The sequence below is a fragment of the Schistocerca piceifrons genome, unplaced genomic scaffold, assembly GCF_021461385.2.
Source record: "Schistocerca piceifrons isolate TAMUIC-IGC-003096 unplaced genomic scaffold, iqSchPice1.1 HiC_scaffold_839, whole genome shotgun sequence".
In the NCBI taxonomy this organism is placed as follows: Eukaryota; Metazoa; Arthropoda; class Insecta; order Orthoptera; family Acrididae; genus Schistocerca; species Schistocerca piceifrons.
The window spans coordinates 194,192-219,031 of NW_025729101.1; the positions used below are offsets into that span (position 1 = coordinate 194,192).

Consider the following 24,840-nt stretch of genomic DNA (forward strand, 5'->3'; position numbering starts at 1 on the left):
CCCTTTACTACATATTTCGCTAAGCTCCCAAAGGCCCACTCGACTTTTGGTCCCTATTGATGACGACACGTGCAGCTTTCAGCCGCCACCCGAAGTACAGAACCCGTTTCGCAAATTATTTAGCTTCATTATTTACGGATCCTCCTGCTCACTGGGGCGTTCCGGGTATGAGACGCTGAAAATGAAGAAGAATCCTGGAGCATATTGATCCTCTACGGACGGATTATGGGGGAATCCCTCCCAACAGATGAGAAGACGACTCGGACACTCAACTACGGCGGTTGTAGGATCCTTTTTGTAATGAAACCAAAATAAATCCATAAATACAAAAAGTTACAGATGTTACAAAAAAATTTAAAAAAAAAGAAAAAATTAAAGAATTAAAACAACATAGACCAACCCACTACATCCTCTTCCTGATCCTTTGATCCTCGTTGCTTCGGCCTGGCGGAGGTGATGGCCAGGCTTCGGGTGTCGACCCCTGCCCTACCCGTCATCTTGCAGCAGTTCCTTACATATATATATATATATATATATATGTGTGTGTGTGTGTGTGTGTGTGTGTGTGTGTGTGTGTGTGTGTGTGTGTGTGTGTGTGCAGGATGTCCCAGCTATCTTGTCCACCCAAAATATCTGTGGAACAATAACAGCTATTGGAAAACGACTTTCACCGGTATCAATGTAGGGCTGGGGCTCATGAATGTACATATTTGGAAACATTCTAAAACGAAAGCATATGTGTTTTTTAACACAAACTTATGTTTTTTTAAATGGACCTCCTATATTTTTTCTTCAGCAATCCATGTGATTGACAAGTAAGTGTCCCTCTTGATAAGTATGGAGGTGTGATTACACATGTCAATCACATTGCGATTACGGGCAGCATGGGGTTCACGCCTGAGCCTCAGGACGTGCGCTAGCAGCGCATGTCGGGTGTTTCAAGCGTCAACTTCGCGTCTTAGTATCTCTGGATGTAATGGGAATATTGCGATGCAATCAATGCCATTGTGTATGTGCTTTGTCATGCTATGGATTGCTGAAGAAAAAATATAGGAGGTCCATTTAAAAAAACATAAGTTTGTGTTAAAAAACACATATGCTTTCGTTTTAGAATGTTTCCAAATATGTACATTCATGGGCCCCAGCCCTACATTGATACCGGTGAAAGTCGTTTTCCAATAGCTGTTATTGTTCCAGAGATATTTTGGGTGGAAAAGATAGCTGGGACACCCTGTATATAAACAGCGTCGATGTCTGGTAAGTGGAGAGTCTCTGGTTCGAATCTCTCTTACAGTAAACCTTCTCTTACTTTTATTTAAGTTCTATTTTTTGTTAAGTAGAAATTATAATGAACAAATATTGAATTAAAATTTTCTAAAAAAAAAAGAAATGGAGAGCGGTTACCATGTAAGCACGAGATCCCAAGTTCGAGTCCCGGTCAGGGCACACATTTTCACCTGTCCCCGGTGATATATATCAGCTGACGGTATTAATATGATTCTAGCAGCGCATGTCGGGTGTTTCAAGGGTCAACTTCGCGTCTCAATATCTCTGGATGTATTGGGAATATTGCGATGCAATCAATGCCATTGTGTATGTGCTTTGTCATGCTATGGATTGCTGAAGAAAAAATATAGGAGGTCCATTTAAAAAAAAACATAAGTTTGTGTTAAAAAACACATATGCTTTCGTTTTAGAATGTTTCCAAATATGTACATTCATGGGCCCCAGCCCTACATTGATACCGGTGAAAGTCGTTTTCCAATAGCTGTTATTGTTCCAGAGATATTTTGGGTGGAAAAGATAGCTGGGACACCCTGTATATAAACAGCGTCGATGTCTGGTAAGTGGAGAGTCTCTGGTTCGAATCTCTCTTACAGTAAACCTTCTCTTACTTTTATTTAAGTTCTATTTTTTGTTAAGTAGAAATTATAATGAACAAACATTGAATTAAAATTTTCTAAAAAAAAAGAAATGGAGAGCGGTTACCATGTAAGCAGGAGATCCCAAGTTCGAGTCCCGGTCAGGGCACACATTTTCACCTGTCCCCGGTGATATATATCAGCTGACGGTATTAATATGATTCTAATTTTGTTTCAGAACTGTCCACAATGGCAGCTGCCAAAGAGATACAGGAGGCTGCGGCCGCAGGCAGGGGGGACAATGAGGAGGTGGCGCTGGTGGCGGGCGACACGCGTCTCCAGGCAGGCGGGAGCCCAGTGTTGGCCTCCACGTTCCAGCACGACACGCTGGAGGCCAGCGGCGGAGAGGTCACGGTCCCCGACGTGGAGGGTCCAGCACTCCGGGAGCTGCCGGTCTACGTGTATTCCCTCCGGGCCCCCCGGCTGTCCAGTATGGCCGCCCTACTGGCAGCTGCGGACACCGACTGTGTCCCGGGGCTGAAGGGAGACTGTGAGCGGGAGCTGGCCGCTCAGCTGACAGTGGAGAACGCGGCAGCCACAGCGGTGCTGGCAGTCGGATACTCGTGTCTCAGCCTCACAGAGGCCGCTGTCGCCTTCATAAAGGCTAACTTGCAGGTGTTAGCCACACAGGGCTGGGCCGATGCAGTCCTCAACCACCCTGATGAAGTGGTCGAAGTGAGTCGGCTGCTCGGTGAGCCGTCGGAAGAATACAGGTAAGCACGGCGTAACATGAAACTTCCTGGCAGATTAAAACTGTGTGCCTGACCGAGACTCGAACTCGGGCAAGTGCTCTACCGACTGAGCTACCCGAGCACGACTCACGCCCCGTCCCCACAGCTTTACTTCTGCCAGTACCTCGTCTCCTACCTTCCAAACTTTACAGAGGCTCTCCTACGAACCTTGCAGAACTAGCACTCCTGGAAGAAAGGATATTGCGGAGATATGGCTTAGCCACAGCCTGGGGTATGTTCCCGGAATGAGATCCTTTCTTTCAGGAGTGCTTGTTCTGCAAGGTTCGCAGGAGAGCCTCTGTAAAGTTTGGAAGTTAGGAGACGAGGAACTGTCAGAAGTAAAGATATGACGATGGGGTGTGAGTCGTGCTTGGGTAACTCAGTTGGTAGAGCACTTGCCCGCGAAAGACAAAGGTCCCGAGTTCGACTCTCGGTCCGGCACACAGTTTTAATCTGCCAGGAATTTTCATATCAGGGTACACTCCGCTGCAGAGTGAAAATCTCATTCTGACAGCATAATATGCTCACCTGTTTTTCCCACTCCTATATTTGTGTGTGTATATTGTTGAGGAAACTTATATAATGTGTGTGTTTTATTGTACATACAAACCCGGACTCACAGCCTAAATGTGCCACTGAACTCAAAGCCACTTCACTTGCACAAAACTGAAGAGAATGCTGTGTTTCTGAAAACGGATCTTATTCATAAGCAAATAAATAAGCGAACCAATAGTTTCACGCTCAGTAGACATGATCAGTGCGAACTGTTCAAGAAAAAAAAATGTAACTGTATAAAAAAAGTAATGTCGACCTGTATAACACTGCAACCTGAAGCACACGAAAATTTCTCCACTGACATACGGCTTTGGTAAAATAAAGAAACTGACAGAACCTACATTGCGCAAAGGAAACGAAACAATAACATATTATGAATCTCACCTGCAAAATGAAGTACTGGCAGAAACGGCAACACAGCAAGACTAAGCAACAACTGAAAAACTTGCTTAAAACTAACTATAGTTGGTCCAGGGAAATTGGGTTGATAATCTTGACAGAGTGAGCCAATGAAACACATGACTTAACAATGAAATGAATACTCCTAGCTCCATACAGGCGTTGATATGTCAACGGGTGCAGTTGAAAATGTGTTCCCCGGAGGGACTCGAATCCGGGATCCCCTGGTTACATGGCAGACGCTCTATCCATCTGAGCCACCGAAGACACAGAGGATAGTGCTACTGCAGGGACTTATCTCTGTGGCGCCTCCCGTGAGATCCACATTCCCAACGTATTGTCCCGCACTATATTCATAGTGCCCCTGCCCATTATACTCATTACTCGCGGCTTGTTGCCGATTCCTGTAAGAGTTCGGGCACTGTTTGTGCATCCGCACAGAAGAAGAAGATGGTCAAGTGGCCAGTGAGCCTTAACTATATATATATATATATATATATATATATATATATATATATATATATATATGACTTAACCTTTAAGTACAGAAATTTCAGTTAGGAGGGAACCTGTCAAAGAAACCAGTTATAAACTCTAATATGAAAATTTATTTACTAACTTCCATGGTACCGTAAATTAAGTCAGAAGATCAATCAATAGAATAAATATCAAAAACTAGACTGTGACGATGGGGAAGTGGACCAACAACACAAGCCTAGAAAAATAAAAATAAACCTTTTATCTCATCAAATAATACCTTGTTCTTCGATTCAAAACATTTTTTATGTCCGTATGCTGTCCAGCCTTTGTTCTGAGTCATCATTCCTCCTCGTAATAAATCTCCAGTTCACACAGGTCCAAAAGTGTGTCCATGCATTACACTGCACACTCAACTAACCACGCAGCTATCCACTACTGACCTTCAAAGATTCTACGACTCCACTGTGCTGCCATCGCAGACACAGATACCGTTGCCTAACAACTACTTCTCTGACCATATTTCTTCAAATAAAACATTTTCCTTTACAAATATTAACACATTCAATAACGCCATCAAAAAATAGCCACCTTGCACCATTCTCCAAGGTAATTAGAAGAAACCGTAATTTTACGTAAGAAAATAAGACTGAAAATTATATTTACTAGAACAACTTCACATTTATAAACATCCTGTTAGAGAGACGGTAACATTTTGAACTATCAGTTGTAATACGCGAGTGAGCACTCCCTTGCTGGCTTTAAAATACCGCTCGCGGACACGTAAGACGTGTTTACCGATCTCCGCTAACATCGGCGAATGCGCGCCGTTTTCTTCAAAATATTTTTGTCTCTATTGTTGAGCTACTGACATTTCATATTACTGGGTTTCGTTTGTCATGGCTTTTTCATCACATGTTCCTACAGTTGGCATTCCGAAAAGAAAAACTGAATTAGTACAGTTAAGCAGAAGATTCTCATTTTTTATGTTGTACCTTTATCCATTTTATTCTTTCCTCCACTTTTTCGAAACAGAAGCAATTTTTTCTAATAGAATTCTTAACTTCTACACATTACATTTACGTGCAGTCTCACTCTGCTGCATACATGTTTCACAGATAATTTTGCATTTAATGAATACCTCTAAGAGTATTGCTTATCACTAGTCATCTATAAGAGATTGTCATTTTGCTTTAATGTAAAATTACGTTAACTGCTACCAGCAAGACGCAGTAATACCGCCTGCTGTATTCCAATTTTTCCTTATTGCTTAAGCTTCCGTAGTGTTAAGCGTAAGTTTCTCTTTTTAGTGACGTTGTCTTTGCTCCTTACCCATGTATTTGTAACAGTGGTGCTTTGTAAATAGAACTCTCTTCTGCACGCTGAATTTACATACAGTATTACTCTGTCAGCAAATGTGTTAGAGATTTTATGCGTAATGTATATCTGTAAATTTATCGCTTGCTAGTAGCCTCGTAGTGGAAATTTTCATTCTTACTTTAATGTAAAATGCTGTTACTGGACGCAATCCAAGCGTACTTCTTACGCACATGTATTTAGCACCCTCCGCACCCCAAATTTTCCTCATCGACTGAGCCTGTACTTGTGAACAGTTGACCTTTCTCTGAAATGCTAAATACTTAGGTTACCAAATATTTTATCCTTTGGACTCACGTTATAATTTTATATAGACAAGAGCCTTTACCAATGGGCGAATACATTTGTGCATTTATTCTGACATACGCTGAATTTATTCTGGCTGCTGTCCCTAAGCCATGGTATATGATGTTTCTCGTTTTCACATCAATTATGTATTAGGCAATAGCCGTTCAGCTTCAGCTAATGTAATTTACCACCATGTGATGTAACTATTGAGTACACCTACCTTACAAATATTTCGCGATTATTGATATTTTTTTAGATACGTAAAAATAGTTTGTAACCGTTTGTATACGTTTATAGGACTGACATATTCTGAAGAAGATTTTTTAGAAATATCGTAACCTGGACCAAGGGCTAACTAAACCTTTGGTTTGAAACTCGGTGGCTGATTTTTTTTTCCCCACATCTTCTATTCTTAATGATGTACATCAGATTCTTGTTGTTATTGATGACATAAGGTCGTTCTCTGCCTAATATTTCACACCCTTTTGGTGCCTTCCTCACACCCTGCCCTCCCAAACTTAAATTGATTTACTTTTAAAATGCTACAGATGCGTAAAATTTCAATAATAATAAAAATAAAATATTTAACTGTTCCAGTATAAGCACAATTTCACATCATACATTAATACAATGCTTTTTTGTTGTATGCTTAACATCAATTCCTCTTAGAATTCAGCATTCACGCCGCCTGTATGCACATTAATAGGAAGCTCAGAAAACAGCTTACACTCCACAGTATCATAAATTGCAAACATTCTTCATCACACACACACACACACACACACACACACACCACCACCACCACCACCACCACTATGTCGTAGGGATGGTAGAAGATCGAAAAAGTAAATATAATTGGCCACACTAGATTTAGTCGTGCTCAGTGAAGTGAAAGACGAATAACGGAATATATGAACAGGATGAGAGAGTTGTATCATGAAAGGTTAGGTATGAATAGGAAGATAGGGCAAACAGTGAGTTATTGTGAACAGTCCAGTGATTTGTCATCACAATCTCCAAACCGATGTCAACAATAACGCAGCATCACGTGCGGAAAATTTAGTGACAGGACGAGTATATGACAACAATGAACAGCTAACTTCGTATATAAAAAGCGATGAATATATAATAATCACGCGGTATTGGAATGCTGCAGTAAGGGAAAGTTTGAACACAGAGTAACGAAACAGTATGGGGTCGCTGGAATGAGAGAGGAGCAAGCGTGCTAGAGTTCCGCGTTATATTTCCGCTAGTAACAAGAAATGCACTGCTCAGGAATAAAATCAGAAGCCTTTTCCACCTCGCCATCTCAGGGTGTGGATCACCCCGGTCGCACTGGCGTAGTTTGGCGTAGCAACCAGTCTCAGCAACGACACATAGTATGCATACCAGATTCTCCACCCACTGTCGATGATGTTTCTGGCTGTTTCAGCAACAGATTTAGACTGCTGAATTCCCCTCCTGAATTTCTGGGACGGTGGGTGTTCGGTCTCTTTACTGTAGCGTGTGATTTGTACCCACCGCCCTTAGTTATTTGTCGCATGTATTCCAATCTCTATCTCGTTGTTGTTCTCGTTAAGATCTCCCTGTCGTACCATTCCATTGCAATCTCTCTCTCCCTATTGTGTTTATCCATCATGCCATTGAAATCTCCGTCTTTCCCTGTTGTTTTTACCCTCCACAGCTCCATGAAGTACCATACAATTCCAATCTGTCTTCCCCTGTTTATTATCCTTTACAGCTTTCTGTAGTACAGTGCAAGTTATTCGCTGATGTCTTCGCACAAGTCCTATCACCCTATTCCTTTTTCATGTCACTGTTTTCCACATATTGCTGTTCTCAGCTATTCTGCAGAGAACTTACAGTTCCTCTCTTACGAATTCGCCTAATTTTCAAAGTCCTTCTATAGCACCCCATTTTGAATGCACTCATTCTCATCTTTCCATGTTTTCCCCACAATTCGTGATTCATTTTCACACAATACTGTGTTCCAAACGTACATTCTCAGATATTTCTTCCCCAAATTAAGATTTAGAGGCTTTGTTTTTCGATGAATGCCCTATTTTCCTGTGCTACATTACTGTTTGTAACAACTTCGCTTCGTCTCTTATGTCTGTTTGCTTCCAGTGTAGTAGAACCCCCTCAATTCGTCTACTTTGTGGCCCCTAATTTTAATGTTAAATTTGCCACCAATGTTATTTCTCCTGCTGCCAATACTTCACTTTTCCTTTCGTTTATAAATCCTAATCCTGTGCTCATTAAAGTGTTCATTCCACTTAACACCTCTTATAATTCTTTCGCTCTTTCGTGGTACACAGCAATGGCATCAGCGAATCGTATCAGCGGAAACCTTTCCCTTAGGATTTTAATTCCATTCCTGGAACTTTCTTCTGTTCCACCATCGATCATTGATGTTCACTTTAAACAACTGGGAAGAACCACTGCATCCCTGTCCTGCACTTTTTTAATCACGGTACTTCTTTCTTCCGTTCTTATTTTTCCCTGTTGATTATAGTGCATACAATATTGTATATTGCCTGACTTTCCATCTTACAATTAGGTTTTTTTGAGAATGTCATATGTGTTGCACCATTTTACATTCTCAAAGGCTTTCTAAATGTCGACAAATAAAATGAAGGTTCCTTGTGCAACGTCCCCTTTGAACAATTATACATAGGACTGTGCTTAAACTGACACACAATATTTTGTTAGCGCAACGCAATCTGACTTTCAAAATTCTCTGCAAAAGAATTTCCCTGACTAACATTAAACTATACCTCTCACAAATCACTTACCTCACAAAAATCTTCGCTGCTCAAGCTACTGCAATACAGCGAGCGCCACTACTGCCAGCTAAATAAAAGATTCAAACTATGGAAGGCACTAACTACTGATAGGGATAGTTAGCAAATGAAAGATATTAATAGAGAACAAACAATGTATTTACCTTAATATCATCACAGGTCTTAATATATATATCAGTTCATGACACATTACAAACCTCCGCCATCTCTCTCCCCACATCCACCACTGCTGGCGGCTCACCTCCAACTGCGCAACGCTACGCGCTGTTCACAGCCAGCTGCCTAACACTACAATGGCGAGTATTACAACAATGCAAAGCAGACACAGACTGCCCACAGCACAGCCAGTGATTGTCATACAGAGGTGGCGTTACCAATAAAAAACCTAAACAGCCTACTTACATAGAGAAAACATAAACAGCCTACTTACATAGCCCCCATGCTCCCCACAAAAATTTTTACAAATGGTGTTGGGCACTGGCCAATACAGATTTGACAAAAATTTTTCACAATTACAGTAATAAAGATATAAAATGCACACACTTATTAATATTATGTTGGTCAAAAGATCAAAATTTCTCACAGTCCATAAAGACAGTCCACATTGTTCATCACAGTAAAAATGCAGAGTTTTTCTCAAAGTCCAAGCAGTAAAAGAAAATGCACATAGAAGTAGTGGATTTCCATGCAGTCTTGAAGAAGTAGTGTTGACCTTCCAACGGAAAGACAGTGCTGGCTCTTGACATGCTGACAGGTAATGGACCACAACAGAGCAAACCCACAACAGAGTCATTCGAAGTTTTGAAGACTATTGGTAGGTAGGTCATCACAGAACAGACCCACTGTAGTCCTGGTAGAGATTACGGTATTGGTGGGCCACCAGAGGTGCCGACCCACTGCAGGCCTTGTAGAAATAATGGTACTGGTGAGTCAGCAAAGGTGTAGACCCACTGTAGTCCTTGTAGAAATGGCCAGCAGCCATCTGTTGCGACTGTGCAGGTGCACAATCATCATCGAAGAGTCTTGCGGATAATATAGCAAGTCCATAAACCACCACTTGTGCACTCACAAAGTTTTTGAAATTGTCCTTAGAACCAGCAATGCTGTTATCCAGTCCCTTGCTGAGTTATTAACACACGTGCAAACACTAACAGTCCCTACTTCTCACAGATTGTCCATATACTATGACCAACAGAAACGTGTGCAGTGAAATGTAACTAACAAGTTAATAATGTCATGAACTGGTGACAATTACAATTTTATAACATAAGAATACAATTACAAAGGTACAAAATACATCATTAAAAACATAACAATACAGATAACATTTGTAGTAAAACAGGCGTTACAAAAGAATAGAAATAAACATATACATCAGTGTTACAAAAATAGTGACATAAGTACATACATAAAATAATGAGAATAGTTTTCGAAACATTAATTTCACACATGAACATTGCAACAGAACAGAATTGTAAACAACTTTACAAAGAAAATAACATATTATTAATGCAACTTATATTTGAGGATAACAGTATTCCTCCTCATAGTGAATATAGCTTAGTATTAGAAGAGAAAAAAATTCTATGAAACAGTACACAGAGACAGGAAGAAAACAAATACTCAAGGGTACACAAACACATAGTAGGATAACACCAATAGGAAAGGACAGGGTTCGTTTTCAGTGTAACATTTGGTACTGCAGTCCAACCCAAAACTTCATATATCTTTCCTCTTATTTCATCCTTTGTTTCCACCAAAAAAATTCTATCTAAGCATGCTTTCTGTATTTATATGTTCACACATTTCTTACCTCAACATTTATTTCCAAGAAAATCCTACCTAAACCTGTTTTCTCAATGCATTTCTTTACCTATTCTCCATAGTCAGTTTCTTATATAGTCTACCCCCTCTTAAGCTAACTTAAATCTACTGAGCTCAGATGATAAACTAAGGGACGAGGCAATGCAGCATTACATAACAAATCAACACAAACAGCAATGCAAAAAATGCAAATTGGCAAAGCTAGCAGCATAAATGAGCAAAAGTCAAATTCAATAACACTATGCCTGGCAAACAGCAGCAACTTATACCTAAACATGACATAGCGCAAGCAGAAAAAATATTACACTAAACAACAATGCAGATAAGGGAAATGTATATTCACATCTTAATGTCTATGTAATTAAAGTGGTGCACCACAAGAAGTTATTCTACCAAAAAGTTACCAATTACTTGAAAAGAAAATTATGAATGCAGTTACTAGTTCCTTCTTATTGTTCTTTCCTGTCCAAGTGCTCCTTTTTTAAAGAATGTGGATCATAAAATAATTATTTAATAGATCTGTTGACAGAAAGTGTTCACATTAGCAAATGCATTTCACTTTATAAAAGCAATGCTGCAACACAGCTGGAAACCAGATATCAAATGAAATAAGCAATTACGCAAACCAAAGCATAAAAACATCATTCAATAGTCATGTGGCATTTCGTAAGTCAGTAGCTCTCAACTCTCATAGAAAGACACTTGTCATAATCAGGTGTGCAGATGTACGAATATTTCCCATCAATTCATAAGCATTTCAGCAATTAGCACAAAGTGCGAGTAATCATATGTTTTCAAGTAACGAGGGTGTCGCATTAGCGATGAAAGGCACACCCTAATGGCTTGTTCTCCAGGTGTTTTCCTGTGCTCTGAAAGGCACGCGCTAATGGCTTTTTCTCCAGGCGTCTGACACAGCTGGGTGCCCACGACGCATTATGTGTAGGTGGTCCGTTAACTTTCTTACGGAAATATTTACGACAGCAGTTTCCGCTACAGAGACAGTCGCATATAAAAATATTTCACAGGTCAAGAATTTGCGTTACAAATCTGTAGAAACAAAATGCTATTGATATAACAGTGTCCAAAAAAAATTTTCGTCTGCATTGTAATACATTCACGAATATACACACACATTTCATAACTCTTAAAGTACGTTTCTTGGTTTCCAACATCCTTTTCATAAATCAGAGTCCCTAAACACTACTCATTATTCCTTACCTCATTATACATATACATATTCGTCGACACTTCTTCAATATTTCATCATGAGAAATACGTAGCATAATAAACATTCCTCAACAACATAATACACATCGTCGTCGTAATAATAACATCATAACACCTCAGTCAAATCTCAAAATCGTCGTAACTTCCTCCAATAATTTCTAAGCCTAAAAAAATTCTCTGCTCATGTCAAAAGTGTCATCTGCCTCAAACGTACTTTAAAAATCATGATCTCATACCAAATACATCATTCAAAGCTCTCATAGTATCACAATGATTCCGAAAAAATATGAACAGTTTACAAAGTACAGACAAAATACAGTTTCATAAGTGTGAAGTTATCCAACTGTATAATTGCGTTAACATGTGTCACTGATGTAGTAAAATAAATGTTTGTCTCTCTCAGTTAAATAATCAGATAGCTGTGTAATTTGTGTGTTAGAGAAATATGGTACCGATGTGTAAAGTTGTATAAGCAAATACCATATTAGCTAGGGTGCCTTGTGGTTGCCACACACATGGTACACAAAGTAAGCGTGTACCCCCCTGAGGATTAATGTAATTATACCCTCAGGTGTTACAGATTACAGCAATGGAATGAAATGTATCACGGAAAACTTTCTTTGTAATTCAAAAATCTTTAAAAATAAATGTTTTAAGTATAAAATTGATCACTCAAATGCGTGTCCTGTAGCGCTAAATGCGCGTCTTGCTGTAAGATAATTCTGTGGAACTGTCGTAGTTATCGTCCTCTGTAAGCAAAGTTCTGCTAAAGTCGGTGTACTTACCTCATGATAAACAAAAGTAAAATGCTTTGTGTATAGATATCGTAGTTATTACGCTTATTGTTGTGATGAAGAAAGTACTGTGCTGTAACGTATTGTTGTGCTACAGAAAAGGCTGTCTCCTTGTAGCTACACCATAAAAGTTACTACTAAAACATGTTTTACTTTCCGGAATAATACAGAAAAACTGTGCAGATATAAAACAGAAACACCGCAAAATCAACATTGTAAATTGTCACTCATTAGTAGCGTCGTGATAAAAATCGTGTAGCTGTCACATAAACTAATCACTCTGTCGTCTGGTATCTCACAGAAAGTACTTTAAACCCAGAATGTATTTTCAAGTAAACCAAAATGTTGCATTAAAATCTCATTAGCAGTACCAATATAGTATGTGTCCTAAGTATGTAAGCCTGATAGTCGTTACGTAATCGTGCAACTAACAAGCAAGAATGTACAAATACAGCACTGTGTCGTCTGTTCACTATAACAATGCATTCGTAATTTCTGTTTAAAAATGTTCCCTAGGTTCTAGACTGGATATTTAACTTCAAACATTGTTACATGTTAACAGATTCTAAATCTGACAAAGCATATTAGTAATGTGAAGCGAAAAGTTTTATGGCAATGACAAAGTTAAAAAGCAGATTATCTTTCAATAAACGGTTTTACATGTGAAATGTGGTGTAAACCTTTACTCTTCCTAGTACGCAGAGTTTCAACTTTAACGCAATTATCATGTCGTATACGTCGGTAAAGAATACTGGAATTTTTCTCAAGGTTAGCGTCTATGTTATTTTTCTCTGAGCCAGCCGGCGCACGCGGCTGCCTGCGGTGCGAGTCATTGTCTGTTCCTTTGTTGGCGCGCGTCGTTATTGGGATTAGGAGGCCTAACTTCTACAAATTCACCGTGACGAGAGGGCCCAGCTCTGTTTAAAGCTCGCCAGTTCTGATGGAATTCAGGTCTGTCGTTTTGTCGGTAGTTTACACAGTTTCTTTCGTGTCGGTCACGTGGTGGAGAATTTCTCCCTGAATCGTAACTGCGCGCTGAACTGTTGCGTCTGAAATTATTCTGTTTCCCTTGATAATAATCGTTTTTGTTCCCATATTGTCTGTTTCTTTGGTTATCTCTGTCATATTCATTACTACGGAAATGCGATCTTTCTCTGTAACTATTATTACTCTGCCAGTGGTTGTCATATGGGTGGTGTCTGTTTTGGTCACGATATGTGTTGTGAGAATAGCCTTGTCGTGTCCAGTTATTATTTCTTTCATCGTGGAATTGTGACAGATGTGACCTGTAATTATTGTGCTCCTGTTTCCGCGTTCCCCGATTGTCAGTGTCAATTTCCAATTCTTGTAACAGACCCTGAAATGCTTCAATGTCATCTTTGCAACGTCCTGCTAAAATAATATGTCGTAAATGTTCAGGCAATTTGAGTAAGCAAATGCGGATGAGTTCTGAGGGGCTGTATGGGTTTGAAAGATATTGATTCTTATGCAACATGTCTTCAAAATATTTCACAAGACTGGAGAATTCAGATTGTTCGAAATGTTTCATCATTATGATACCATGTTTTACGCGGTCTTGTGTGGCTTGAGACCAATACGCTGAGAGGAAGGCATGGTAAAATTCTCCTTCACTGTGGCAATCGTGAATGACCGATCGCATTCTTACAGCTGGTTCATTCTCTAAGTAGCCACACATAAATTCTAATCTGTGCTCTAATGACCAGTTGGGAGGAAAACAATGAGAGAATTGATGGAGCCATGCTTGTGGATGAATGTCGTTGCCAGAATTTTTAAATGTTTTGAATTTACGTGTAGTAATGAACAGCTTATAGTCAAAATCATCATGTCGGCGAGTCGCATATCGGTCATTGTTAGGTCGTGTCGGCCGTTCCATCTCAAAATTCGGTGCACATTGCCAATTTCTTTCATAACTTCCGAAATGCCCTGTGTTATTATTTTGCGGCTTTTCCGTGTTTCTAAGTCCCTCTTCCCGTGTTGGAGCGCGAGTGTCCTCTGAAATACGTAATTCTTGTATTACCTGTGTCAGCTGATCTTGTACTTCCCGGATTTCTCTTTGGTGTTGCGTATTAATTTGATTCTGATTTTGTTTGAATTTCCTAATTTGTTCATACTCTTCTGTGTCAGTGAAGGCTACAGGTGTTGTGTCATTCAGATCATCATCTACCTTTGTAGATAAGTTAGTGAACTGATCTGAAAGTTCGGCTACTTTATCCGATAGTGTACTTATTTCCTCAGTGTGTTTTTCTGAACCAAGTTTCAGAGTATCTACTGTGTCCTTTAAGTTTTCCTGAGTTTTTGCAAGTTGCGTAACCGAATCGGTAGATGCAACTGAGTCAAATTTAGCTTGCAAGGTCTCATGATTTTCATGAACAATAGTTTGCAGTTCTTTTATGGCTGCTTCGTGATTCCGTAATGCATTTTCATGCCGCGAAAAAATAGGTTGAAAATGCTCACAAATTTGAGTTTTTACGTCATTACAGACCTTTTGACATTTCGATTCGATGTTATGTAACTCAGTGGTTAAATCTACACGTGTTTGTTCAAGTGTAGTGTCTAACTTTTGAAGATTTTGTTCCATTGTGTCTAACTTTTCAAGCTTTTGTCCCATTTGTTGCATTAACTGTAATAACAATGCACTGGTGTCTGAAACATGTTCCTCAGTGCTTTTCGGCAGTGAATTTGCACCGGCAACATTCACATTTTGACAAGCGGAAAATGTGTCTTGACTCATTTGAGAAAACGGTGAGGACGCAAAACCTGAATCTACAGTATTTGCAAAATTGTGTCCTGACATTCCCGATTCCTGAGGCAAGCTGTTGCCGACCGATCGATCGATGATGCGTCCCTCTTCACTAATTGTTTCACTGTCCACGCCATTGTTTGCCGCCTGCTCCATTTCCCTATGAACAGTTACCAAATTACTACTTTGAACATCAGCTAATTCATTACTCGGTGGCGCTAACACACTGCTTTCATTTTCACTGTCATTTCTCAGTTTACTTTGGAGCCTAGTATTACGTTTTTCACACGCCATAATTGTCACAATATTTCACACGATAACACAGAAAAGCACAATTTGAAGTGCAAAAATAGGAGAACACATTAACATATCACTGAAAATAATATCTAGTTAATTGCAAGCGTAGCTGCGAAATACTTGGTGCAAATCTACATGCATGCCACAACTGTTTTACTGTACAACAATGAAAAACTACAACTACAAAGGAAATTCTCTCTATGATTACGCGCTACCAATAAACAATAGCTACACCAATTACACAAACTACAAGAAAAAAATCAGAAGATTCCAGTGAGGTATCCTCGGCTAAGGGTCGACATATGCAACGTCCCCTTTGAACAATTATACATAGGACTGTGCTTAAACTGACACACAATATTTTGTTAGCGCAACGCAATCTGACTTTCAAAATTCTCTGCAAAAGAATTTCCCTGACTAACATTAAACTATACCTCTCACAAATCACTTACCTCACAAAAATCTTCGCTGCTCAAGCTACTGCAATACAGCGAGCGCCACTACTGCCAGCTAAATAAAAGATTCAAACTATGGAAGGCACTAACTACTGATAGGGATAGTTAGCAAATGAAAGATATTAATAGAGAACAAACAATGTATTTACCTTAATATCATCACAGGTCTTAATATATATATCAGTTCATGACACATTACAAACCTCCGCCATCTCTCTCCCCACATCCACCACTGCTGGCGGCTCACCTCCAACTGCGCAACGCTACGCGCTGTTCACAGCCAGCTGCCTAACACTACAATGGCGAGTATTACAACAATGCAAAGCAGACACAGACTGCCCACAGCACAGCCAGTGATTGTCATACAGAGGTGGCGTTACCAATAAAAAACCTAAACAGCCTACTTACATAGAGAAAACATAAACAGCCTACTTACACTTGCTTTTTAACTCTTGCCTCCATGTCGTATCTACCTCTCTGGGTGTTTTACCTTTCCTAAACCCAAACTCGTTATCCTCTACTAGATTTTTAGCTTTCTTGTCCATTCTTCTGTATATTGTTGTCAGTAATTCCTATACATGAGCTGTTTAGCTCATTGTGCCAAACATGTCGCTTCTGGAGCGTCTGGATGATATTTTTCTGAAAGTTATGTTTCCTATTCGTCTTCCATTTCTCCGTCTATCATGTCATCCAATAGTTTCTCCCCCTCATAGAGGTGTCCAATGTACTATTTCCATCCATCCTTTCTCTTCTCTACGTATACTAATGGAATTCCTTTCTATTATTAGTTTGTTGAAATTCCCACTTTTAATTTCACAAAAGGTTGTTTCGAGTTTGCTTTGTGCTGAAACTGCCCTTCCTACTTATTTTTCGATTTCATCTAATTTTTCCTTCATGTAGTTTGCTTTATTTGTCGTGACCTACCTATAGATTTCATTCCTTAGCGGGATATACCACTGTTTTCTTGTCTTTTCGTGAATATTGTTATATTTTCTTATTTTGTCAATCAATTTCAGTGGACTTCACATTCCCCAGCATTTCTTCAGTTCCTTTTCTTGTACCTGCCGTCTCCTGTGATTTCTCCTTTTAGAGAAGTCCACTCTTGTTCGATTGAATTTCTAGTTTCGGTATTCGTTGTCGCATTATCTCAAGTTTCATTGAACTTCCGATTCGCGTTTTACTCCTCACTACTGTAGAGTCCCATTCATTTGCAAACTGAATCCACTTGACGGTTTCGTTAAGCTTCAGTTCACTCATTATCACAATAAAAATGTCATCAGAGTCTACATCTCCTCTCACATATTCCTCACAATTCAGTATCTGATTTCAGAATCTGTCTGGCCATGATGTAATCCAACAGGTATTCTCCTCCGTCTCCAGGCCTTTGCCAAGTATACCTCCAACTCTACGAACAGCCCAAAACACTGAGGCGCTGAACAGCTCATATGGATATCCCAGTGTAGAGAATGTAGACTTCCGGTACCTGCACCATCCTGAAAATCTGTTGGAATGGAGCAGTGGTGGTGGGGGGGGGGGGGGAGTCTCGCACACCGACTGGTGTGGAGAATGAGCTGCTAATTTTAATTAGTAGTTAGTAATTAGCGGAGTAGGTCCCAGAAAATGCCCTTCAGTGATGAGAGTATGTGGTAAGTTATCATAATTAAATTTCACTGATGGTTACCATTGCTGTTACTGTCCAATATCATTATGACACACAAAAAGAAAATGGCGTATGGCATCGTTGGCCAGTTTACCCCCTCAAGAGAATTTCGGCCGCCAAGTGCAAGTCTTATTTCATTCGACGCCACATTGGGCGACTTGCGCACCGGTGATGCGGATGAAATGATAACAGAACAGCCAGTCCACGAGTGGAGAAAATCTCCAACCCGGCCAAGAATCGAACCCGGGCCAACTTAAATGGGAGGTAAGCACAGTACCACCCATCTAAGCAGGCGAGCTGACACACAAAAATCTCTGTATCTATGAATATAATATGAATGAGTCACAGACGTGGTAGTAGCACTGTGTAGGAGGGGGGGTATGAATTGTAATAACGTAGGCTCTGTCATGGGTCTAGTGGGTGGTAGACTTAGATTTATTGGTAGAATACTAGGGAAATGAAATCAGTCTACAAAGGCGATTCCTTGCAATCACTTGTGTAGCCTATCCTACAATATGGCTCAAGTATGCAGGACCCATACTAATACGGCTAAAGGGAGGTGTTGAATGTATACAGAGCACGGTAGCATGAAAGGCCACAGGTCTGTTTCATCTATGGGGAAGTGTGAAACTAAATTGGCAGACTCCTGAGGATAGTTTGTGTGTTTCCTGAGCAAGCCTACTTACAGAGTTTATAGATCCGGCTTTAAACTATAATACTCAGAATATACTCCAGTCTCCTATGTACCACTGCAGTAGGGATCTTGAAGAAAAGATTAATCACCACACACACACACACACACACACACACACACACACACACACACTTAAAAATGACTTCTCAAACTCCAAACGTGAACGAAATGGGAAAAACCATAAGTGGTACACTGGGATGTACCCTCTGCCACGCGCTCCACACTGATTTGCAAGGTATACATGTAGATGTAGGTGAAGCATACCAAAGCTTCTGATTCCACATGTTAGGGAGTGATTCCCTCACAGTTCTATGCTGTTTCAACTGGACTTTCACACAGGTCTGGTCTACAATGAAATACTATCATAGTTAGCAGGCCCAGATCTAGGGGGAAAGGGTGGGCAAGCCAGAGAATCTGTCCCAGGCGGCAATTTCATAGGGCGCCAAATTCATAATTTTGAAGAAAAGAAAGCCTTGTTTCTCAAACCACCTGGCAGCCAGCTCATGTTGGTCTATCGATTATTTGTATGATTTTAAAACATATCGCTGTTGGTTTTCGAACACATTCTAAGTTGATTTCTGAACGAATAATAAGTTGATTTTTGAATGCGTGCATAGTGTACATGATTCTCTGCCAGGGGAATCCCAGTCGAATATAGAACTAAGAAAACTGTCCCGCATACAAAAGGGGACGATGCTACACGAGCTGAGCCGAATAAACCCGAACGGTTAAATGCCAGTCGCGGTTTATGTGGGTGACTGACTTACGAATGATCAGCTTTGTTGTAATTACTTGCGAAATCCATAAATTCAGACTACCTGAGTGGAGATGAACGACTAATGGGAATTACAGGTAAGAAAGGTTACATATTATTCCTCAGTGTTTCCAAGAAAATGAAATTTTGGAAGAAAATTTTTACCAGGTCGCTACACCACTAAGAACCGCTTGAACAGTCCCCGGTTAGCGTCCGCTTAAGTTCTGTTCTCGAAATAGTGCGGAAAACACGTTGTACGAACGCGTAATAACACCTAACTGGAGAATAAACGTAGGATAACTGAACTGATGATTCTGGCAGGATTGGTGAAGTTCACCGGAGAATATGTTTTGATGGTGGTAGCAATAGTTATCGAATTACTGACAAGATTGTCAGAACGAGAAAGAGGAAGAAATGGGGACATCACACACATTATATGGAAGAATATAACGATTCAAAATTAATGTAAAAATTCCGTACAACTACTTTTCGATCTCATGCTTGAGAAACAGGAGCATTTGACCGAAATGTGAAACTGTTTCCTAACTTAAAACTTTTTGCCTGTAGTAGTCGTATTAAGCATTTTTGGAACAATGTCTTGAAAGGAGGATATAAGACGAACATCAACAAAACCAAAACTATTATAATGGAATATAGTTGAATCAAATCAGGTCATGTTGAGGAACTGGATTAGGAGGTGACACTTAAAGTAGTAGATGAGTTTTGCTATTTGGGGAGCAAAATAACTGATGATGGTCGAAGTACAGAGGATGTAAAATGTAGGCTGGCAATGGCAAGGAAAGCTTTTTTGAAAAAGAGAAATTTGTTAACATTGAGTACAGATTTAAGTGCCAGGAAGTGTTTTCTGAAAGTATTTGTGTGGAGTGTAGCCATGATGGAGGTGAAACATGGACGATAATAGTTTGGAAAGGAAGAGAATAGAAGCTTTCAAAATGCAGTGTTACAGAAGAATGCAGAAGATTAGATGGGTAGATCACATAACTAATGAGGAAGTATTGAATAGAATTGGGAGAAGAGGAATTTGTGGCACAGCTCGACCAGAAGAAGGGATCTGTTAGAAGGACACCTTCTGAGGTATCAAGGGATCACCAATTTAGTATCGGAGGGCAGTGTGGAGGGTAAAAATGGTAGGAGACAGAGAGATGAATACACTAAGTAGATTTGGATGTAGATTGCAGTAGGTACTGGGAGGTGAAGAAGCTTGCACAGGGTAGAGTAGCATGGAGAGCTGCAGCAAACTGGTCTCAGAACTGAAGACGACGACGACAACAACAACAATATTGGTACTTTGTGAACTATATTCTGTCATGATATTTATGTAAATGAGTTATTTATGTAAATGAGTTGTACAAAAATTACTATTTGTGCCAAAACTGTCTCATGTATTTGGCGTGTATTACAATTGCTGCAATATTTGAAATGTCTATTTTTTTTTTATCTAGCATACAGTACCAAAATATATGTACTCATATCGAGAAAGCATATCAGTCTTTCGTACTATTCATATCAACAGCTTTTTTCGTATTAGACAACGACATTTTGATTTACCACACAGCAAACCTTTGCCGAAATTCGATGAGGTAATAGATCCTTTCGTAGAAAGGAAAGCATGCAGTGTAAAGGTGCAGCAAGATGAGAGAGAGAAAAAGATGTTGGGACCTACAGATTGAAAAAATGTGTACTGTCTTGCTTGTCTCTCGTCTTTACTGGTTTTACATTTCCCGTATTTATTTTTGTCGCACAAAACAGAGTGTTATTAGATAATAGGTAACAAAGAGCGCAAATTTCTCTGAAGAGTTCGTATTCTCCCGGTTACAGATAACCTCATCCAGTTTTACTTTTGAGTTTTTTAAGGGGGGGCACGATATCAAACCTGCCGACAGGGAGCTGGAGAGGCTCCACACGACATTTTAATTTCCACTGTCCTGAATAGATGTCTGATGGATTTCATTATAAAATATACACGTCTGAACTCCGCTGAGTGAATACAGTGACGTGCGATAGAAGAATGCTGTGTGAAGAGGCGTGGCATTACACTTTGGCATACTTAAGACCAAATAACATATTTTACATTTCCTCGAACATATGTGTTTGATATATAAAAGCTCTTCAGAAAGATGTGCGCTACGAAATGAACATATTTTTAAAAAATTGATTTTTTAATGTTTGGCGTCCCGTCTCAAACGCTTGGAGAGGGGGGGATGGGGGCGATGGCAACTATAAAGTTTCAAGCTTTTGCCCCAGTTTTGAAATATCATAGATCCGGGGTTAATTGCTAGTACCCTAAATCAGACTGGTTTCACGTGAGTCAGTGTACACACCAGAAGCAGCCAATGGAGCACAACCTCCACCATGGCCACACCTAGTAAAGCACTCTGGCGATCAGAACAACTTTCAGGTTATAAAACTGTGTATAGTCGTTCATAATTCACGTTTTCAATCTCGTCATTGCATAGAAAAGGATACGGAATGTAAAATGTAAATCTTCAGAAAGTTGAGATTCATCTTGAGTATATGACACATCTTTGCAGAGATCTATTTTCAGTTGGCAGAGTAGCACCACTATCTGTGTCCATTTAACATTTATCGAAAATAAAGTATCTGGAAGCGAATATTAGATTGATTAGCTGTAATAACTTCATTGACAGAATAAAAAAAAGAACATTGTTCCTGTCCACTTGATGTTTGTAGAAATATTGCCATGTTTTATGTAATAGCGCATGCAAGTCACAGTTTGCAGTATCAGAAAATAGCTGTTATGTGCTAGAGTGATGATAGTGATCTTGTAATACGAAAGTGATACTATGGATTTCTCAGTACTTGCTTCAGTAGTATGAGGTAGACGTTGTGTTCACAAAGCTGATGTCTGCTTAGAGGAAGATCAGATTTATAATGATAATCTAGCAAAGTGCATGAAGAATAAATTTAGTCTGAGACCGCAAGTTTTGAAGTACCCAGCAGACATGTAGTGCACACAAGAATTTAATTACAGGTTTGTGTTTTATTTGTTTTCGTGTGTGCGTTTGTTTGTTTTCGTGTGTGCGTTTGTTTGTTTTCGTGTGTGCATTTGTTTGTTTTCGTGTGTGTGTGTTTGTCTGTTTGTTTGTTTGTGCGTGTGTGTGTGTGTGTTTGTTTTCGTGTGTGTGTGTGTGTGTGTGTGTGTGTGTGTTTGTGTTTGTTGGTGGTTTTCCTAATGTTTCGACAAATTCATGTTTTGTGTGAAGCAGAAACTTTTTCTATGGCTATGGGGAGGCTATGTTACGAAATTTGGCAGTAACTGGACTGAAATCTTTTGGCTCCTTCTAAGGAAAATGTTTAAATACATGGAGAGGTGATTTGTTTGACGTGTTACCGACAATAGTTTTTGGAGGATTGCTGCACACACAGATAACTAGTATCTGTAGTATGAAGCATCTGTTTCAGTAGAGGTCAACGACTGGTTAGCAATAGCGCTTTAAGGTCGAATAAACTGACTTCTAGATAACAAGGAGAAGCGCAGTTTCTTGAGAGACTGATAAGGGAATTTTTAATGGAAAAGGGATGAAGACTTTGATCGTAGGGTAAAACAGAATCTCAGTACCTTAATACAAACGGTGTTGGACACTCTTTTCTACTGTCTAAGGTGATTATATCTGCATGCAGAACTGTTCGAGTTTTTTGTGTGTGATGGGTTTCTTCATTAGGTGAGTGTGTTTTCGTAGTAAACTCTGGGAATATTTCTGTTTGTTGCAGACGCCTTCCCGGAAAGGAGTGTGGCAGGAGGCTGATCGAGGCAGCTAAGGAGGGGGCAGTGGAGGAGCTGAGGGCGCTTCTGGCGGCAGGTGCGAATGTGGAGGCGAGGGACGAGGACATGTGGACTGCCCTGCACTGGGCGGCAGCGAGGGGACACGAGGATGTGGTGAGGTGTCTGGTGGAGGGTGGGGCGGACGTCGAAACCAGAGACAGCAGGGGGAACACACCCATGCACTGGGCTGCATACCGCGGCCACGCGGCTGTGGTGCGGCTACTGGCCGCCTCCTCTGGTGACCCCGACGCCAAGGACGAGTACTGGTGGACGCCGTTGCACTATGCAGCGAGGCAGGGCCACGCAGAGGTGGCGGCTGTGCTGCTCGATGTGGGGGCCGACAGAGGGGCCTGGGATGATCACGGACACATACCTCTGGACCTAGCCATGCAGAACAGAGAGCAGCAGCTTGCAGATATGCTATCATGAAGCATGCAGTCCAAAAAATTCTTTTGCTATAACATTTAAACACATCTCTACATTTATTTTGTATAATTTTTCAATAAAGAATGTAAAAAATTAATTCTCCAGTCACTCATTTACATCCACATTTAAGTAGTACATGAAGGTACTCTATTAGCTCCGTGTGGAAACTGAGGTTCTGGAAAACGAATTGAAAATAGAAGACACTACCTGTGTTCATAAGAAAAAAACTCAAATGCATTTCTGGGCTAAGCTTTGCAGACGTCAACAAGTACTGAAAAATAAATACTTCACTGCAAATGAAGATAACTACTGCATGGTATCTGGTAGCTGAAAAGTACAGGCTGTTTCAAAAAGGGCTTTACAACTTTAAAAACTCATATAAATTTATTGAAAGAAGATGCAGAGCAGAGTTTAGTGTTACTTTGTAGGAGAACACATTAAGTTTTCTTAACCTTAAACTAACATCCCTTTGGAAGTAAATTTCTTCCCAAACTCGCTGTAGAATTCCACGTGTAACTTGATCAGTGGCGGCCTAAATTTTTGTTCTAAGTCCAGGTAGAGAAGCCAGCACAGGTAGTTCAAACACGATAACCTTCATGAATCCCCATAAAAATGTCGAGTGGTATGAGGTCTGGGGGACGTGGTGGGCCATGCATTTGGCGAATCGCGACCAATCCATTGACTTGGAAAGCGGTCACTGAGAAAATCCCGGACATCAGCCATGTAGTGGGGTGTTGCACCATCTTGTAGGCTTACTAGGAGGATCTTTTGCGTACACGAAAGGGAAATAATGGTCGAGGAAATAACGCTCGCCGACTTCGATTATTCAAACCAAAACACACAGCTAGCACTCTCTGGTCCAATGAAGGCAGCCATCTTTAACGCAACTGGCTCTACTGCTCCGTACAGTGCGATTCGGCACTAGCGAGCTACGAGAGACAAAACTTGATGTATTTCCCTACCAATTGGCACTACAATCACCTCTGTAGGAACTATGAATTAATATGAATTTTCAAAGTTGTAAAGACTTTTCTGAAGTAGCATGTATATCAGGCTGGCTTATATACTGCTACAATATATGATCAAAAGTATCCGGACACCTGGCTGAAAATGACTTACAAGTTCGTGGCGCCCTACATCGGTAATACTGGAATTCAGTATGGTGTTGTCCCACCCTTAGCCTTGACGACAGCTTCCATTCTCGCAGGCATACTTCAATCAGCTGCTGGAAGGTTTCTTGGGGAATGGCAGCCCATTCTTCACGGAGTGCTACACAGAGGAGAGGTATCGATGTCGGTCGGTGAGGCCTGGCACGAAGTCAGCGTTCCAAAACATCCCGAAGGTGTTCTGTAGGATTCAGGTCAGGACTCTGTGCAGGCCAGACCATGGATTATGCCAGGCCGTGCATTATGAACGGGTGCTTGATCGTGTTGAAAGATGCAATCTCCATCCCCGAATTGATCTTCAACAGTGGGAAGCAAGAAGGTGCTTAAAACATCAATGGGCCTGTACTGTGAATAGTGCCACGCAAAACAACAAGGGGTGCAAGCCCCCTCCATGAAAAATACCATAACACCACCGACTCCGAAT

At 40.4% G+C, this 24,840-nt stretch overlaps 1 protein-coding gene across 1 annotated transcript in view; it reads left to right on the forward strand.

Moving 5' to 3' along the window:
* Positions 1–23,298, forward strand: part of LOC124770913 (poly [ADP-ribose] polymerase tankyrase-1-like) — a 52,635-nt gene extending 29,337 nt beyond the window's left edge. The window contains exons 2-3 of the mRNA XM_047249228.1: positions 2,101–2,635; positions 22,773–23,298. Of these exons, the coding sequence (XP_047105184.1) occupies positions 2,112–2,635; positions 22,773–23,253 (1,005 nt within the window). The 5' untranslated portion in view covers positions 2,101–2,111 and the 3' untranslated portion in view covers positions 23,254–23,298. The remainder of the gene's footprint in view (positions 1–2,100; positions 2,636–22,772) is intronic.
* Positions 23,299–24,840: the final 1,542 nt, after the last annotated feature.